The sequence below is a fragment of the Asparagus officinalis genome, chromosome 8, assembly GCF_001876935.1.
Source record: "Asparagus officinalis chromosome 8, Aspof.V1, whole genome shotgun sequence".
In the NCBI taxonomy this organism is placed as follows: Eukaryota; Viridiplantae; Streptophyta; class Magnoliopsida; order Asparagales; family Asparagaceae; genus Asparagus; species Asparagus officinalis.
The window spans coordinates 7,810,639-7,829,833 of NC_033801.1; the positions used below are offsets into that span (position 1 = coordinate 7,810,639).

Below are 19,195 nucleotides of genomic sequence, written 5' to 3' on the forward strand. Positions count from 1 at the left end.
TTTAATGTTGACGTGCAACTGTCATCTGTGAAACTGAAATACGACGGTTTTCTCAATTGAGCTGATAGCTGAAATACTCGGACCTGAGAGAAAGCCCTAGCACAGACGCAGCTGTCGAGGAAATCCTTGTGCAGTGGGCAATCCCGTCCTCATTTGAGCCTACACAAACAACCGTTCGGGCTAAACAAACAGACTTTGCTTATGCAACTCGTTTTACCCAACAAACATCAAAAAGAAAAGGGGAAAATACTTGTACCTATTTGTGTATTATCTCAATTCATCCCCTCAATAATACATTAAAGAAAAGCCGCCTTTTTTGAGGAGAAAGAACTAGTGACTGTGAAATCTTACACAATAAAAAAAAACAGTAAAAACAAGAGGATTCAAAGCGAGCAAGAATAGTTTCAAGTACAAACTGAAGCCAAGAATTCAGAAGTGAATATAAATATTTATATCGACTACAGTCTCACATTTCCCTGACCTCAAGAAATCAAACCACCAAGAGTGTATGCAGATCAGCTACTCAACTTCAGCCAAATAATCGTCAATCTCAGCAGGGGTCAGTACCCTATGACATGAATCAAAAGGTGTAAGGGACAGAAAATTTCCTGACAATTTTGTATCTGAACTGCAACTACAGCACCCAAAGGAAAATGAAAAGGAAGGAGGAAAAAACTCTTGTGACTTCAGGTAACAAGCGTACACAAACCAGCTTTTTTTACTTGTTTGGCGACAATGGATCAAGAACTGGATGATGGTGAGACAGTTTAAAAGAACTCCTATCTCGACTGTGCTCGTACATTAATTTTTAAATAACAAGGGAAGAAGGAAGACTAAATAATTGTTTGGCAGTTGGTAACAAAGAATAATTAAGAAATGGCGAATTCACATTTGGGGGTTCAATAGGATGCAACGGATAATACTCAAGATTATGTCCTTCCGAAACTAAAAAATAAAATAAACATACATACCTGAATTTCCGATCAGCTCCAATAATTCCAATTTCAATGTTCTTGCTCGAAATTTGCCCCTCAAACCTACAAAGTTGCAATATAAAATGAGCAAGATGATAGACAAAGGAAAGTTACATTCAGTATTATATTACTACTGCTGCAAGGAAACAGATGTAATACCCTTCTTTTAAGGTTAAAATTGCCGTGTGGACAGCATCATCGAGCTCCATATCGTCAGTGTATCTACAAGTGGAAGAAAATTGGTAATTTTATTGAAATAAAAAAATTGTACACAGGATAATTCTCAAAAGAAGACAAGCTCAACAGGTGAAGGTGCAGCAGTAGAGGTGAAACCCTAACGCGTAAGGGCCTAACAGAATTTGTATATGCAACTGAAGATTTCATTATACTGGGAAATTTAATATGCATATGGCATGAACAATGAAGGTGCATGTTCTGCCATTTGAAATTCATGCAACAAATGGAAAAGCAGAAGGCCATATGTGACATTCAATGTACAATTGACAAAGAATGAACAGTGTGATTTGCTGCATCAGAATGATTTAATATAACAATATAACTAGTGCAATATGAATATTGTCACCGGTGGCTGCTGAGATGCCTGACTAACCATTAAGTATACACCCCTGACACCTAGCTACGTTCTAGGCAGGAAGACAGATATGTTGCTCTGTTATAGGCCAAGGACAAATTCTTGAAACAGAACTAATACATTTGAAATTGTAACTAAGACTTCCAGCAAGATATAATTCATTTTGGACTGAAGTATGAACATGAAAAATAACTGATGGACAGGTACTTCTGCCTGATCCTAGAGCATGAAGGAAGAAATTTTGAATAAAGATTTCCCTATATTTTTCTTCTGCCTTTCACAGTCCCCTTTCTTTTCACGGCTTCTTTATTGCTAACATCATAGTTTTGTGCATTAATTAATATATCTCTACAAGCCTTAACTTTTACTTTAAATCCCAAGCATCCACATAAATCAACAATAATTCCATCTTTGAAGACTCGCATTTACTGGTCTAAATAAGGGCAACTGCATTCAATCAGCCGACTTTTCCTTGCGTGTTTTAGCAAAAAACTTGCGAAATTGGAACTTTATATTTACAACTTAATAGCATAGAAAGAGTTACACTCAAGAAGCTTGTTTTAAAAGTCAATCGACCTTACAAAGAGAGGCAACATATAACAAAAGAATTATTGAGGAAAAGTAAGAATGCAGACAACAGATATTCTGAGTGAAGAGTACGATGGAAGATCTATTGGCTTATTATGAATCCATTGTATAGAATGTGTGCCTATTTCTAGTTTTCTTTTGCATTCTAATTATTTACCTTAACATTTTATTAAGATAAAAGTTCTGTAACACTTATTTATTGTCCATATTTACTTATTGAACAATATCTGATTATTGATATGTATGTGTTATATCTATATTTTCCAAGAGTTCTACTGGTAGATATAGCATCATATCATGCTAACAAAAATAAGGAATAATATATGAGGATCAAAATTTCAAAACAACGCAACAAGCATCTAATAGCTTAATGTCTACCAACCACGACGTATCCCTTCAATTTTCCATGTAAATGGTAACCAGATAGTTAAGTAATGTTGGTGACTTATGAAACCAATACAACAGCTCTCAAAGTGCAGTAGGAGAATAACCAATAACCAAGAAAAAAAAGAGCAACCATTAAGACTAACCAAGTAAATTGCTTAAAGGGCACAGCATGCAATTCTTCTGGTATAAAATGCTAGAATGAAAGTGACATATTTGCAAATCCAATGACAGTTCCGACAAAGCTGTATGAAAAGTACTGCACACAACTCAATAAGATAATAGATCACATGAAGTAATTACAAAATATTGTACCTCTTCTCAAGAAATGTCTTTGCATTAGAAACATTTTTCCCCATTGCCGAAGCTTTCCATGAGAAGTAAGAACCAGAAGGATCAACCTATAAGAAAAATAGGTCAGGGAGGAATATCCTGTAGTTCCAAAACTACCATGTATTAATCATAGCATTCCAATAATAGAAGGGTAAATGTCCTAATTTATTATAAAATACCATTAGGAATATATATTGGTAGCCACAGAAAATTTGATACAAACATGGACTGAGATGTGTAGGCTTTTTTTAGTCCAATATAAATGTCTATCAGTTAACAGAACTAGTTATTGCAAGTGTGGTGGTAGTTCTCATAATGTTCTATGCCAGGAAAAGAGAGAAACTAATTAAGAAAAACATGTATTGATCCCAAACTTCCGAGAAAACTCTTGAACAGAAGAAAGAGAAAAGGCAGGATTACTATACCTGAAATAATTGTGGGCCATTATCATCATAACCAGCTATCAACAAAGAAACCCCGAACGGCCTCACCCCACTAGAACAGGCAAGTATAAAAACAACAAGTCAGAATAAAAATGAAATTTAAATCGCAAAAGGAGGAAAAAAAGACAAATATTTGACCTGTATGTCATTACTTAGAAACATTATTCAAACAAGCTTTACCCTGGAAACACCTTAAGAGTCTGAGGCACAAGGTTCTAATTATTATCCAGATGAAGGAAGGAATGTGAAATAAAGAAGAATAGACACATAGTTGCGTGATTTCTTGACACCCCCCCTCCCCCACGCGCAGAACAATCTTACAGTTCCGGCGAACAAACCAATACACTTGCGAACCAATTCTGTCCGATACACGAATTGGTGCCCCAAAATTGGAGTACTACTTACAAGTATGTGCGGTGCAAAGTCCCTTAGTGCACAAGACACTTAGCAGTTCTTGCTAGAAGACTGTCGATAAAAAGACACACACTAAGGAACCCATGTTTACATCATACTTAGCAGTTCTTGCTAGAAGACTGTATTTGTAAAAAAAAAAAAAAGACAAACTAAGTTTCAGACAAACTAAGTTTCCTTTCAATAATCTGTGGTATTAATATATAAATTCATATTGGTTATCTTTACTGAGAATGTAGTTTCTAAATTCATCTTACTTTTCGGCATAAAGGTGAATGCATTTCCACATGGCAAACAACACAATATTACATACTCCTCTGGACTCACTATCTAGGGGTTTGGAAGCTCTCTCCTAAGTTACTTACATAAGGTTCACCTGTTACCATCAAAAAAAGGATTGCCTTCTCCTGCTCACTTAATTATCAGAGGATTTGGAAGCAAACTAATGGAATATTAACAAGTTAGCGGACGGTTGAAAAACCTGTGCATATCTACAGACCTTCTCATGCTCTAAGGCAACCACATTTTCATGAGGAAAAGGTTAAAATAAAGGATCATGGTCATGAATAGCATACCTTGCATAAAAGAGAATTTTGGTAATGTGCGTCATAGATATGCCACAATAAGGTCAAGTTTGTATGGAGGTTATATTTGATATGTTTATACAAAATACTGATCGTCATACCCGGACTGTGTGAATTCCTGCATGACTGCTGCAGTTTCCCTTACAAGCTGTGTTACAGGAATTGCTTCCTGCAGGCAACAACAATAACGCAATTAGAGGATATATATAAAATCTTGAAACTGATAAACACATAAGGCTAACACAAATGCAAAATCTCCATATCACATGATCAAAGTTGTAGAGAAACAATAAGCCAATTGACAGATGTCACAACCAATCCTCTTCTGGAGTATGAAGATGATACTGACATACTGTATATTCACTTAAATCAAACGGCTTTCATAAGGGCCAGTATAATGATAATTGATAGTTTTGTTCACATTAATGATTTCAAGGCGGTTTCGGACACAACTGATTGGGGAAAAAAGAGAGAAAATCAGGATGTAGGAAGCTTGAAGAAAATAATGTAGGATAGGACCTATAAAGATCAGAAAAATCAGTTTACGACAATGTGATAATAAGTGGCAGCCTTAGTTTAATCAGTAAGGTGATGGAAGCTGGATATAACCTGGCAAATTACATGGAAGTTGGAAATGGGACAACTAAAAGATAAAAGGTAAACATTACATGTGAATGTTAGATGGAAAAAAGTTGTCTATAAAGATCAGAATGTGAAAATAAGTGGCAGCCTAAGTTACAAGGAAACGGGTACAATTACTGGTACGAGTATGGGTATGGGACACGAAATAAAAACGCTAAAATGTATAGGGACACGGCTGCATATATATATATATATATATATATATATATATATATATATATATTATATATATAATATATATATATTAGCCAAGACTCCTATCAACTTAAGTTGATGACTACCAAACTTTGTAGCCACACATTTATTAATATAAAACATCTTTTTATATAATACAAGGATCCTTAGACAATATGAGTTGTTTAAAACTTTGGTGGACACACTATTCACTATCCACTTAAGTTGACACAAGTTTTCACCTATATATATATTATATATATATATATATATATATATATATATATATATATATATATATAATATTATATATATATATATAATTAGCTTTTCTCCCTTTTCTTTTTTTTTTTCCCTTGCAAAAAAGTGGATAGGAACAATTGTCAACCAACTTTTTTATCCATTCATTATGCTTTGAGATTTGTGCTAGTGTGCGTAATTAACAAAGTACATGAGATCATTTTTCTGCTTCATGGGTCAATAGAATTAAAAATTCGATCACATCCAAGGTTATTGATAGTGGATAGCATCGCGTAGCGGTGAGGCATCAATAAGGCTATTTGGGGCTATTGCGACAAAATAGCGGTAAAAAACGCAAAATACTAAAAAGATTAAAGAAAAATCTAGAAAAACTAAAAGTCATATTTGATGATTTAAAGAGATCCTAAATATGAAATAGACATGTAATCGTCAATTTAATACCAAAGTTGACTGGAGGAGAAGTCAAAGAGTTATTGTCTTTGAGAAGATAAGCTGAACGGTGAGAGGACTGTCCTAGGAGGAGCTCACGGTGAAGGAGGTGAGGGGAAATGCCGAGTTAGGTGCCAGAGACTATGAGAGGCGGCGGGAGCACGCTGAAAATCACAGGAGGCGGTCGAATACAGTGGTTAAAGGTCGGGTTTAATTTTAAAAAAATAACCCCAAACCGCTTTCAAATAGCAATCAAAAAGTGGATTTTGCACGCAATCGCCCGCTATTTACCGTTAGGGCGCGCTATTGGCCGCTTTTGCAAACGAAAAAAGCTCCTATAAACTTAAGTGGATAGGAACACTTGTCCACTAACTTTTTATCCATTCATTATGCTTTGAGATTTGTGCTAGTGTGTGTATTAATAGTGTACATGAGATTATTTTCCGCTTCATGGGTCATTAGAATTAAAAATTTGATCACATCTTTAAGTTTCTTTTATCATATTGATTATCATAAATTAGAAACTACTCATTTTTTAATTAGACATCCAAACGACCCTTTAACTATATAGTTTTAAACTTGGGTGTGAACTGAAATGAACCCGACCCATATCTAACTAGTTTCAAGAAACAGATGTGAAGTGTAAGCTATACGTCCAAGAAGTGTTTGAGAAGTGTTTTAAATTAACACATATATATCATATAATTGAATTCATGTTATAATAAATGCATGCATATATTCAAGAAGTGTCTATGAAGTTTGGGTACGGGAAAGTGTCGGGTGCGTGTCCGGTATGGGTATGGCTTCGTTATAGAAGTGCCCATGTAACATACGTGGCAGCCTTAGTTTAATCAGCAAGGTGATGGAAGCAGGATACAACTTGGCAAATTACATGGAAGTTGGAAATGGGGCAACTAAAAGATAAAAGGTGAATATTACATGTGAATGTTAGATGGAAATGTTGTGCTCATGATAAGGACATTATGGTACATTCATCTCATATTCAGTGTCAGAATGAAATTTAACAGACTGGTTTTCTTACGATTAAATTCCTCAAATGAAAGGGATGACAACTAAAACTAAAAGGCAGTAATGGTACGCCAAAAATAATGGTTTCAGGACTACCATGAATATTACAAGTACAGCAGTTCCACTATAACTAGCCCATTACAACGAATCCGAACAAGTAGAATGTAACTACAACTGCTGGTAAGATAATTTATGGATATGAGTGTTACAGTGACCTTTTATATGTGCGCATCATACAAAGACATCATAATCCAAACATGATATATTTGAATCGCCTATCTAACAATTTCTATACTACTGGATAATAAAAGGTCTGAGGATGCTGGTTTCACATTGCCTAGATTCCCTTAGCCCCTGTCTCTTTCACTACATGTATCTACTAGGTAAAAAATGACAATCAGTGGTCAGATAATGCAACCCAGAGATAACTATAGATAACGTAATATGCAAGAGTTTATAAGAGTTCAACACAAAAAGGTTTAGTTAGAACATAGACTTTTCTGTAATAGATGCCACATCATAACCTGACACTCCACCATAGGTCCAGCAGAGACCCTTTACAGGGTTATCAAAGGTAAGTGGCTCATTGTGCAATAGGATGCGGGCCAATGGCAAAGCGCCCCACATCTGATGCGACAATGCCTTTTTGCGCCTCACAAGAGCTCTGCAAGAGTGCTCCGCACAATACACAGGCAAGAAATAGCCTCATATTTTTATTCTTTAACATTTCAACCTGGTCTTTATATTTGATAATCCATATCCCAAAAAGTAAAAAAAGCTCAGTAGAACATTTTACTTGCATGATTGAGGGCCCTCACTTGTTCTCGTTTATTATTTAATTTTGCTTCGATATTAGTCTTGGTTTGACTTTTAATTTGGAAAATTATGAACTTTACTACCATGTTGGGTGGTTAGCATTATGAATTAAGACCTTTTTATTTTGTTTGGTAGTGGATGTTTATTCAACTTCATGTGAGAATTCATAAACATGGAATTTCATACTTGATTATCTATCTTGCAAAATATGTGTGTGATGTGCGCCTCACTTCAATCAAGCGAGTGCATTGCATTGCAGCTTGCACATGTGCGAGTAAAGGGACTTTGTTTGTGCCTTGCATTGTGCTTCGCGCATTAATAACTCTGCCTTTACTAGCTGCTCATACAGCTGTAAGGGGAGCCACCAAATAAATTAACATAAAAAAATCAACCACAAAAGAGTTCGGCTTACACAATACTTAAAGAAGGATGGTGAACATGGCCAAAGGTGAGAGATGTGAACTTACTTTATATAGTTTATAGTACTGCTCTGCTTGCTTCCTGCTTTTCCTGACTAAAACACGAGAATCCGGCCCCATTCCACTGCAAATACAAGTGATATCAGATTTTACTAGTCAGAAATCTTATTTTGAAAAAGAAACAAGCATAGAAGGAAATAACTAGACCCTCATATCTCGACTCATATCATAAACCAACAGTGTGCTCTCTGAAATGCAATTGTGATTAAAAAAAAACTGTAACCTCTTTGTGGAATGCTAGCCATTTCTATGTTAGTCTTATATTCTGGCTCAGCGATAAATAATAAATACAAATTCTCTTTAGCAACATTTTCATTTTCATACCGTATTTTCAACTATATTGCAGTCCAGCAGAACGTTGGAAGATTTTTTCATTGTGTGTGATTTAACTGCATAACACAGGGGGCAGAGTTTACTCTCCAACAGCCTACCCCTACAGTAATCTCCTCTGTTGCACACAATTTTCTTTCCCAAGGCCCTAGATTTCAGATTCCAGTCACTGGGTTGTTAACCAAGCAAAATTTAATCACTTTATGTATAGCTCTCTTAGAATGGAGTTACGGTTCTGATCCAACTCCATTTTAAGAAATAGTTTATTTACTTTAAGAGGTTAACTCATTGGTCCATGCTGTAACATTCTACTACAAATTCATCCTAATTAACATTTCACATTTCCACAACCAAATTCAGGAGCAGACAGCATAACATGCAAACCCTCCTTAAAAATCAAGCAAATAAAAACCTTGTCACCTGTATGAATAATAAGGACTTAGAAGACACAAAAGCACCAAGACAGAAAAGCAAATTAGAGTTCACGCCTGCTCTCGTGGTTGAGCAACTAAATGCTTAAGGAATCTTAAACATGGTGAATCGTATAGAAATGTACCTATAAACAACCCCGATGTTTGCTGTCATGAGCTGAATCTTTTGCACCTGCAACAAAAGTAGCTCAATCAAAAGAGAGTGATGCTACTACATGCTGCCTGAACACCAATGTAGCCAAAAGTCCAACACCAAAGACAAAACTTCTCATTAGAGATGAGAAATAGAAGAAAGAAAATCCTCACATAAAACCAAGTGTTAAACAATAATGGGAAAAAGGACAAAACACACTTTAACATTAGGCAACACAGTACAACATTGATGCTTCAAGATAAAAAAAAAAATTAGCATTAGATAACCAGATTCTTTGAAATACGCAATATGTAATCAGAATGGCTCAAAATAACTTAAGCACAAAAAATAGACAACATTTCCGATAAAAAAAGTAATAACAAGAATAACTCACTAGTTTCTGTAAACAACTTGACTAACAATCTATGATCAATAACAATAAATAACAGGAAAAAAGCTAAATTTGTGTGCTTACAGATGTTTCATCCACTAGAATGGAAGGCAATTTCTTTTCAGTGGCAATAACAATACCGTTAGCAGCTGTCAACCAAAAAATGGAAAGTGAGGTTACTCAAACAAGAATACTCATTACGAATACAAATATAAGAAAAAAAACATGGAAAATTTAATGGAAAAAAAATTCAGAGCACAGCCTCCAAAATTAATCGACTAAATATTTTAGGCACGTAACTACAGGTACCTAAACCGATCAACAGATAGAGTTTGAGATCCCTTCCACTCGAAAGGGTAATTGATATACCATTGGAACCCCAAATATATAATAATTTTCGACAAAAATGAAAGTTGAAATGGCGATATCTAATCATAAGACTATCGTTGAGCAACTATCTAATCAAAGATAAAGTTCTAATCCAAGTTCTCGCAGAAGAAATTAGCATCTCCAACCATCTAAAAGATAATGGAAATTCCAACAAAAGATCAAGCTACTAGTTAGATAACCTACAAAATAAGTGCATAAAATTTACATTTAACATCTGGTGAGAATCTCAAATCCTCACTTAGACAATGATTCATGGAGGCAGGTGCAGCTATTATATCGCAGCAGGAAAAGTGCCAAAAACAGGATCTCTCCAAGTCCTCAGGACAAGCATAAGTTAGTATAACATTATAGCATTTATATTTAGCTACATTTAAATTTGTATTATAAATTTATATGAAAGTATCAAAGTGCAAAAATTATTGGACGAGTACACCGCGTTATAATTCAATTTTAATTTATGCATGCTATATCCACATAATAATCCGTACCAAACTCCTTTATACAATTGAGAATTTGACATCGTAATTGAATTCAACAATTTATTCATCTAACAATTTCCAGATCGTCACTCAACTTGATACTGTCTTCTACTTTGCTTGCAACAGTCTAGGATAGAGCAGACCACTAACTACAAACTCTATATTTGGCATTCTTTTTCCGATAATTTCACCATATTTCCTCAAATTAAACCGAGCGACGACATCGCAGCATGAATGTCCCTAGATTCTGATACAAAGCCCTAATCCTCACGAATTTCGACATCGAGATCAAAACTAAGCACGCTACAGAGATTTCCTCAAACATCGACGCTTGATCAAACTCGACTTACTGAAACCGAGTTCATCGTATCACGTACCTTTGATCCCGAGCGAAGTTTGGCCGGATCCGACGGCGGTGAGCGCATGCTCGATCTGAACGAGCTTTCCCGAGGGACTGCAGTCGGCGATCAGATCGACGACGGAGAAGACAAGAAGAACTAGGGTTAGAACTTGAAAGAGAGGGGGAAGAAGAGAACAAAGAGGAGATTGAGAGAGAGAGAGAGAGAAGGAATCGAACCTGAAGGTGGTGAGAGAGAAAGAGTACTGGCTGTCTCCCATGGCCTTTTTCTTTCTAGGGTTTTGGTGAGCTGAACGAGGGAGCGGAGAGAGGACGAGGACGAGGACGAGGACGAGCGAGAAAATGGAAGCCCCCTGCGCAAGGAAAGGAGCCGGGTTTATTTACTTCTTCGACCTGTTTGGCTTTTTGTAAGACACCCTTGCTAATATGTCTGATTACAGTATTGGGGCTACAACTTTCGAACTGATCCAGCGCTTGCACCGGGGACCCGATTATGACGCGGGGATGAAAACGGGTCGGATATCACTTCGTTTGTATCCGCTAATTAATTAGGAATTTGGATAGATAAAAATATGAGTACAAAATAAGGTTTGTATCCGATTATCGGCACTATATAAATTAAAGTAATTTTATATAATTTTAGTAATAAGTTGGGGTAGCCAAAATACATTCGTAACATTAATTGATAGATGTTTAAATCCAAAGAAATGATAAAATACTATAATATTATACCTTAGCATTAATTGATTTTAATTTATAAACTTTAATCTTTGACGTTAATAATATTTATAGGGTAAAAGAATACAAGGAATTACATATGGAGAAACTATTAGAATATTTAGAGATAACTTTAAAAGAATTGAGTTATTTCCATTGCAAATGGGAAAGTGATAGAAATAAATCTAAAATTCAGAAAACGTCAATGAATCACTTGAATTGGCATTAACATAAGCAATATCTATTAATGAAGCACTGAATGAGTTACATTAAAAAATAATTTAATAACTTTATCCTAATCAAAGAAAAAATCTCCATGGAAGACATAAGAAAAATTAGTAAGTATTCATAAATTCCATATTGTGTTCTTCAAATTAAATATTAATATTATAATCTAAGAGAAATTGGTAATGAATAATGCGGGTATTTAGTTTAGATCTTTATGGAAAATGACAGGGATAGAGCAAAGGTAATATTATTGAAATAACAGAAATTCTTATTGGATCCACATCAGAAGAATTCATTTTAGAGGAAAATAAAGAGATAGCTTCTAATTTATTTAAGTAATAAATTAGGAACACAAAAAATTTTATATATATGAAATTAATATTTATTCTCATTGAAATAGAAAAAAAATCAAAGTCTATATTTTGAGCAGTTTGTGTTGAACATCATAAGTACATTTGACTTCTTTGTAAAGTTAAATGAGATGATAAACAATTAACGAGCCTATGAAAGATAATAGCATAAAAAATACAAAATTAGTCTGATGTCACAATTAATGTAGATGATGAAGACAATACCCTAGAATTGTCCGAGAAATGATAAATGATAAACCTGAAGAATGATTGATATTAACTCAATAAAAAATAAAATAGAAGAAATAAAAATAAAATTTTATGAATATTTTATAGAATAGTTTAATTATTTTGAGTGAAATTAGGAATCTTTAGAAGAGAGTTTCATGAATTTTTTTCAGTACTTTTATATTCTTATGTGGATGTTTTTATCATATAAAAGTATACTAGAGTTAGCATTAATCTTTAATTTATATTCTTTTATGAAGTCTATCAATGATTAGGAATAAACTTCATATTCTCTTTTGCATCGTTTTAACATACTTTAAATCAATCATTTTGCCATATTGGTTTTAAATATTCACCTTCCTTGTATAACACTATTTTAATATTTTTCACTTTGCAATGCTATACTTTCTCAAATAAAGCTTAGTTTTATATCGGTCAAAAATAATATGAAAATTCAAATTATTTTTAAATTATATTTGTTTTTTGTCAATTCAAATATCAACATGAAAATTTAAATTGGGTGTATCCCATTTAAACAAATATAAAAAAAATAATCAGAATGTATGAGTTTAAAGAAAAAAATGAGCACAAACTGCCAAAAATACTTAATCATAGTATTAAATCACGTGCATTGCACGTGTGTAAAAACTAGTAAATGTAAAAGAAAAAGGTTGAGATTGAAAAATAAGTATGTCATATGGCTAAAATAAATAAACAAATAAAGATGTAAATTTTCTCGGATCAAAGTCTATGGATATGATTGTTATGTTAGATGATCGACATTAGTCTTAGACATAGTAATTTGAGCTCGAAGTAGATTCAATTATATGATTTGTACATAAATATTTTAAGGGGTTTTTGTCTTTAGGCCCATTTGTTTACTCCACTTTATTTTTAAACCCATACATTATTACTTGTATCTTTAAGCCCAATTCTCTTTTTGTATTTGTCTTTAAACCCAATTTTCAAAATACAATACTTTCAGCACTTGTATTTATACAAAATCAAGGTAAAAACCCAAAATACCCCTTTTAGCCCCCATATAAACCCATATCTCTCTCTCCTCATTTTCTCCTTTTCAACACGCCACCGGGAGCGGATCAGCACCGACGTTGAACCTCTTCAGCATCTTAGAACCGCGGTTGGTGTTGTTGGCGTCGGCGGAGGAGCGTCGGCCGTCGACCTCGTGATCAATCATTGCCGTCAACCTCTTAGTTGCTCCGTCGCCTCGTTTCCGTCCCAGATCTCGCCGTCGACCTCTTTTTTCTCGTCGCGATTGCATGAGTTTGGGATTGATCGGATGTTTGTTCTCTAAAGGAGCTGCCTTTTTATTTAATTAGGATTTTTTTAGTTTGTTTTAAGGATTTGGATGTAATGGGTTCTCAGTGTATTGATGGTCTTTTTCAATCGAAATTGCATTAGTTTGGTTGGATGGAGGTTTGTCTGCTGAAAGAGCTGCCTCTTTTTAGGTAATTTGAGTTTTGGAGAAATAGGTGCTTAGGATTTAGGTGAAATGTGAGAACAACTAATCTAACTTGCCCCATTTTCTTGTCATGGGAAGTTGTAGAGGAAATATGAGGCATTTGGATTGATTTGCTGTAAATGCTCCTCTTTGTGGGTTTCAGTGTGTTTGAGTAATTTTTTATGCGATTGATTCTCAGAATTGCTGGAAGTACTACCCCAATAAAAAAGGAAAAAGAAAAAGAAAAAAAGCTAGGCAAATGAAGGAAATACACGCATGTAAGGTGTTTGATAATTTGTCTCAGCGAGACAATATACCTAATGCATTTCTAATTAAACTCAAGTTGGCAAAAGCATGATGCCATGAAGTGTTCCACAAATTGCCACAACAACGCCTGCAAATAACTTGTACATCATTTTCTCGACGCAATGTAAACTACATCTCAAATTGCTAATCATATAATTAAATGCAATCGTAATTGATCTCTACTTGGTAAAAGCATGTTGAACGTGAAGCGTCTCACAAAATGCCTCAACTGAACATAGATAACATCCCAAATCGCTTACAAGCATCAACCGTATAAACATAGGTTAACGTGCTATACTTACTCCATAACGTGCTATACTTACTTCATAACGTGCTATACTTTTAGGTTAATGTGCTATACTTACAATATAACGTGCTATACTTTCGATATAATGTCCTATACTTACAGGTTAACGTCCTATACTTACAGGTTAACGTGCTATACTTACTGGCTAACGTGCTATACTTACTGGGTAATGTGCTATACTTACAGGTTAATGTGTTATACTTACAGGTTAACGTGCTATACTTACAGGTTAACGTGCTATACTTACTGGCTAACGTGCTATACTTACTGGGTAATGTGCTATACTTACAGGTTAATGTGTTATACTTACAGGTTAACGTGCTATACTTACAGGTTAACGTGCTATACTTACTGAGTAACGTGCTATACTTACAGGTTAATGTGCTATACTTACAGGCTAACGTGCTATACTTTTAGGTTAATGTGCTATACTTACAATATAACGTGCTATACTTAGAAAAAAACCAGAAAACCTTCGATGAGTCGACTCATGTTCAGTCGTGAGTCGACTTATGACTCATGGGTCGACTCATAAGGTGATGAGTCGACTCAGCAGAGACTTTTAACAACAGAAGTTGATATAATGAGTCGACTCATGACAGTCATGGGTCGACCCAACCTGATGAGTCGACTCATGATGAGTTATGGGTCAACTCATGAGCTGAAAACTGGGTTATGACACGTTATATTGTAAGTATAGCACGTTATATTGTAAGTATAGCACATTAACCTAAAAGTATAGCACGTTAGCCTGTAAGTATGGGTCGACTCATAAGGTGATGAGTCGACTCAGCAGAGACTTTTAACAACAGGAGTTGATATAATGAGTCGACTCATGACAGTCATGGGTCGACCCAACCTGATGAGTCGACTCATGATGAGTTATGGGTCAACTCATGAGCTGAAAACTGGGTTATGACACGTTATATTGTAAGTATAGCACGTTATATCGTAAGTATAACACATTAACCTAAAAGTATAGCACGTTAGCCTGTAAGTATAGCACATTAACCTGTAAGTATAGCACATTACTCAGTAAGTATAGCACGTTAGCCTGTAAGTATAGCACATTAACCTGTAAGTATAGCACGTTACTCAGTAAGTATAGCACGTTAACCTGTAAGTATAGCACGTTAACCTGTAAGTATAACACATTAACCTGTAAGTATAGCACATTACCCAGTAAGTATAGCACGTTATATCGTAAGTATAGCATATTAACCTAAAAGTATAGCACGTTAGCCTGTAAGTATAGCACATTAACCTGTAAGTATAGCACATTACTCAATAAGTATAGCACGTTAGCCTGTAAGTATAGCACGTTACTCAGTAAGTATAGCACGTTAACCTGTAAGTATAGCACGTTAACCTGTAAGTATAACACATTAACCTGTAAGTATAGCACATTACCCAGTAAGTATAGCACGTTATATCGTAAGTATAGCACATTAACCTAAAAGTATAGCATGTTACTCAGTAAGTATAGCACGTTAGCCTGTAAGTATAGCACGTTACTCAGTAAGTATAGCACGTTAACCTGTAAGTATAGCACGTTAACCTGTAAGTATAACACATTAACCTGTAAGTATAGCACATTACCCAGTAAGTATAGCACATTATATCGTAAGTATAGCACGTTAACATGTAAGTATAACACGTTGATCTGTAAGTATATCACATTAACCTGTAAGTATAACACGTTAAATTGTAATTATAGCACGTTAAATTGAAAGTATAGCGCGTTAAATTGTAAGTATAGCACGTTATATCGTAAGTATAGCACATTAACATGTAAGTATAACACGTTAAATTGTAAGTATAACACGTTATATCGTAAGTATAACACGTTAACATGTAAGTATAGCACGTTGACCCGCTACACTTACATGATAACCCGCTACACTTACAGTGCAACCCACTACCCTTACATGATAACCCGCTACACTTACAGTGCAACCCACTACCCTTACATGATAACCCGCTACACTTTCAATCACAAACATAGATATGTTACAAAACATCCTCTACACTTAACACGGTACATTTTCAATCACAAACACCATCACAAGCTGAAATATGCTACAAACTCATCACTACATTCAGTCACAATTTTAGAGATCATACAAATTTTAACAATGACCAATTTTAACATCCTCGCATATATGTTACAAAACATCCTCGCATATTACAAAACATCCTCGCATATATGTTACACTTGCAACACAAATTGAGATATGTTACAAAACATCCTCACATATATGGTACAAAACATCCTCACACGTATTTCAGATACATTCACAGTCACAAACATAGCCAAAAGCTGAGGAATGTTAAAAAACATAGATTCACCATAAAGACTGCCAAAAGGGGTTATTCATCCTCATAGTTTTCAACCCGTTCAACAGCCCACCAATCTTCGAAGGATCAGTAAGCTTCAAAGGGCCAAACTCCATCAAGTGAAGCAAGAAACAATTGGTGACCCTTTTTAACCCTGAAAAAAATTAGAATGTTAAACAACCAGCCATCAATAGAAATTTTTTTGTCAGAGTTTAGAAAACCACAAACTACAATCCAAATATCCAAAATGTAATTTATATTGTTTAGTTGAATGCAACATCCTATACAAGAAATATTTACCATGATCCACTAAGAACCTACTGCAGCTCTCGAGAATCAAATCGAGCTCCTTGATCAGCTCCTCCTGTAATTTATATGGTTGAAAATGTACTTAATTAGTCATCATGCGCTGATCAACAAAACATAATAATTTTAAGTTCTGATCAACAAAACATAATAATTTTAAGTTCTGATCAACAAAACATAATAATTTTAAGTTCAATGTTTTAACATTTAGTAGGATTCTGTTTGGATAAACTTATCTATATTTATTATCAAAACAGAATTGAACACAAAACATGTTTCCCTCAAGTTAGTGATGCCCACCTTGCTCTTTACTGAACAATGAATGGCTTACATTTATTGGTTGTCATAGTTTCTGGTATAATTGTGTGATATTTGAGAGTTCAGCCTCCTCAAGTGGCTATCGAAGATGATAATTAATCACAGAAAGTTAAAGTTTTCAGTTAACTTCACTAACTCATGGATATAAGAAACATATGATCGACCAACCTAAATATTAAGAAACTACAAGATATTGGTTTGAAATTTTGCCCACACTAAAATCAACGACTCCTCACTTGTTGATAATCTATATCTGAGTGAACACTACATTAGCATGAAAAATGTGCTCTCCTCATTTTTATTCACCAAGGCTCGAAGCATATGTATTAGGTGCCGACATCCTGCTGTGCTCATCGATTTTTTTCTCTTTTTATAGCAGTAACACCAGAATATATATAGTTTTGGGGTCAAATATCAAGAATCCTCCCCCCCCCCCAAACGAAAAATTAATTAAGCATGCGGTCGAACTTTATCTAGACAGCAAAAAATTAGCAAACCACCTTTTCAAAAGGCAACTTATCCCAAATATCCACCTCCGTGATAAGAACCTGTGCCCAAAAGCGCTTTTTATTTCGAAACATAGCAGCTAATAATTTCACAAATGGAGGAAATTGATGCGACATGACAAAATTAGCAAGCACCACCAACTGAACGTCAAAATTGAACAACACCCGTAAAAAGGAAAATAAATAAATAATAATAATAATAACCTGAACAATGCTCCAAGCGACCAAGAGCTCCAGACCATCAAATGGCGCGCGTCAGAGCCATTCACCAAGCCCGGCCCCCCTCAATAGCTCCCTCTCAAATCTGTTCACCGCGCACGACCGATTAATTAAATAATTGTTCAGAGCAATAAAATAATTGGTGGGGAGGAAAGGTTTTCAAAGCAGAATCGATGGCTTGAAGAAGACCCAGGAGGGGGGAAAATTACCAGAAGAGCAAGAGGACATGATCATCAGAATTTTGAAGAGGGACGCATTTATGGAGATGACGGAAATGGGAAGGCACGAGCTGGAGAGAGAGGGACAGGGACATCGACGCCGGAGACGGGCGACGGCTAGAACGGGGCGTCGGCGGCTGGAGACGGGCGACGACGAAAAGGGGATCTCGTTTTTTCAATTTAGGGCTGTGAGATGAAATGAGGAAGATGAGAGAGATACTGGGTTTTATTGGGCCAATCAAAGGGGTATTTTGGGTTTTTACATTCATTCTGTATAAATACAAGTAATTGGGTTTAAAGACAAATACCAAAAGTGAATTGGGCTTAAAAATACAAATAATAGAACTTGGGTTTAAAGATAAATGGGAGTAAACAAATGGACCTAAAGATAAAAACCCCTTAAAATTATTATTTTACAATTATAACATATCTCGATGATAACAAAAACAAAAGGTTTTTTTTTCTAGAACCACTATAAAAATAGAGTAATATACGGAAACCATCTTTGACATTTAATTTTTACATAAACAATTTTAAATTAGCTTTGTATTGCAATCAACAACCTCGTAATTTCAAATTGGCTCATGAACTGGTGAATAGCTACAACAGGAAGCATCTCTCTCCTAGAGCCATGCTTAATATTGATATAAGGAAAGCCTTTGACACCATCAGCTGGTCTTTTCTGTCTGATCTACTTCATGGTTTGGGATTCCCGCAGGTCATGATTGGTTGGATTTTAGCTTGTATTACCTCTCCAAGTTATTCTTTATCTCTTAATGGTTCTCTCTATGGCTATTTCAAAGGCAAACGTGGCTTAAGACAAGGAGACCATCTTTCTCCTTATCTGTTTATTCTAGGAATGGAGTATCTTTCTAGGAAGTTGGGGATGCTCAAGAATGACAGACTCTTTAAGTTTCACCCCAAGTGCAGTCAGCTCAAAATAAATCACCTAATTTTTGCAGATGATCTCCTCCTCTTTGCCAAGGGTGATGTATATTCAGTGCACAAGTTATTTCAATGTGTAAAAGAGTTCAATGTTGTA

The 19,195-nt window shown here is 35.1% G+C and overlaps 1 protein-coding gene and 1 long non-coding RNA gene across 2 annotated transcripts; both read right to left on the reverse strand.

Moving 5' to 3' along the window:
* LOC109820509 (proteasome subunit alpha type-2-A) lies at window positions 235-11,033 on the reverse strand. Its single transcript, XM_020386662.1, has 11 exons — window positions 10,871-11,033; window positions 10,671-10,747; window positions 9,509-9,573; window positions 9,026-9,072; window positions 8,128-8,203; window positions 4,411-4,478; window positions 3,297-3,366; window positions 2,854-2,939; window positions 1,134-1,196; window positions 972-1,037; window positions 235-568 (listed from the first exon to the last, which is right to left on the reverse strand). The coding sequence occupies exons 1-11, from the start codon at window positions 10,909-10,911 to the stop codon at window positions 520-522; spliced, it is 708 nt and encodes a 235-aa protein (XP_020242251.1). The 5' UTR covers window positions 10,912-11,033; the 3' UTR covers window positions 235-519.
* LOC109822368 lies at window positions 16,428-18,391 on the reverse strand. The gene is made up of 4 exons (XR_002242104.1): window positions 18,145-18,391; window positions 17,921-18,020; window positions 16,887-16,950; window positions 16,428-16,740 (listed from the first exon to the last, which is right to left on the reverse strand). It is a non-coding gene; the product is annotated as an uncharacterized LOC109822368 (long non-coding RNA).

Excerpts from the sequence above, each read along its gene's own strand:
- LOC109820509 (XM_020386662.1), bottom strand. The coding sequence starts at position 10,911 with ATGGGAGACAGCCAGTACTCTTTCTCTCTCACCACCTTCAG. Across the intron at positions 8,204-9,025 it reads AACATCGGGGTTGTTTATAG|TGGAATGGGGCCGGATTCTC; the intron begins GTACATTTCTAT and ends TTGTATTTGCAG. Across the intron at positions 4,479-8,127 it reads AGTACTATAAACTATATAAA|GAAGCAATTCCTGTAACACA; the intron begins GTAAGTTCACAT and ends TGTTGCCTGCAG.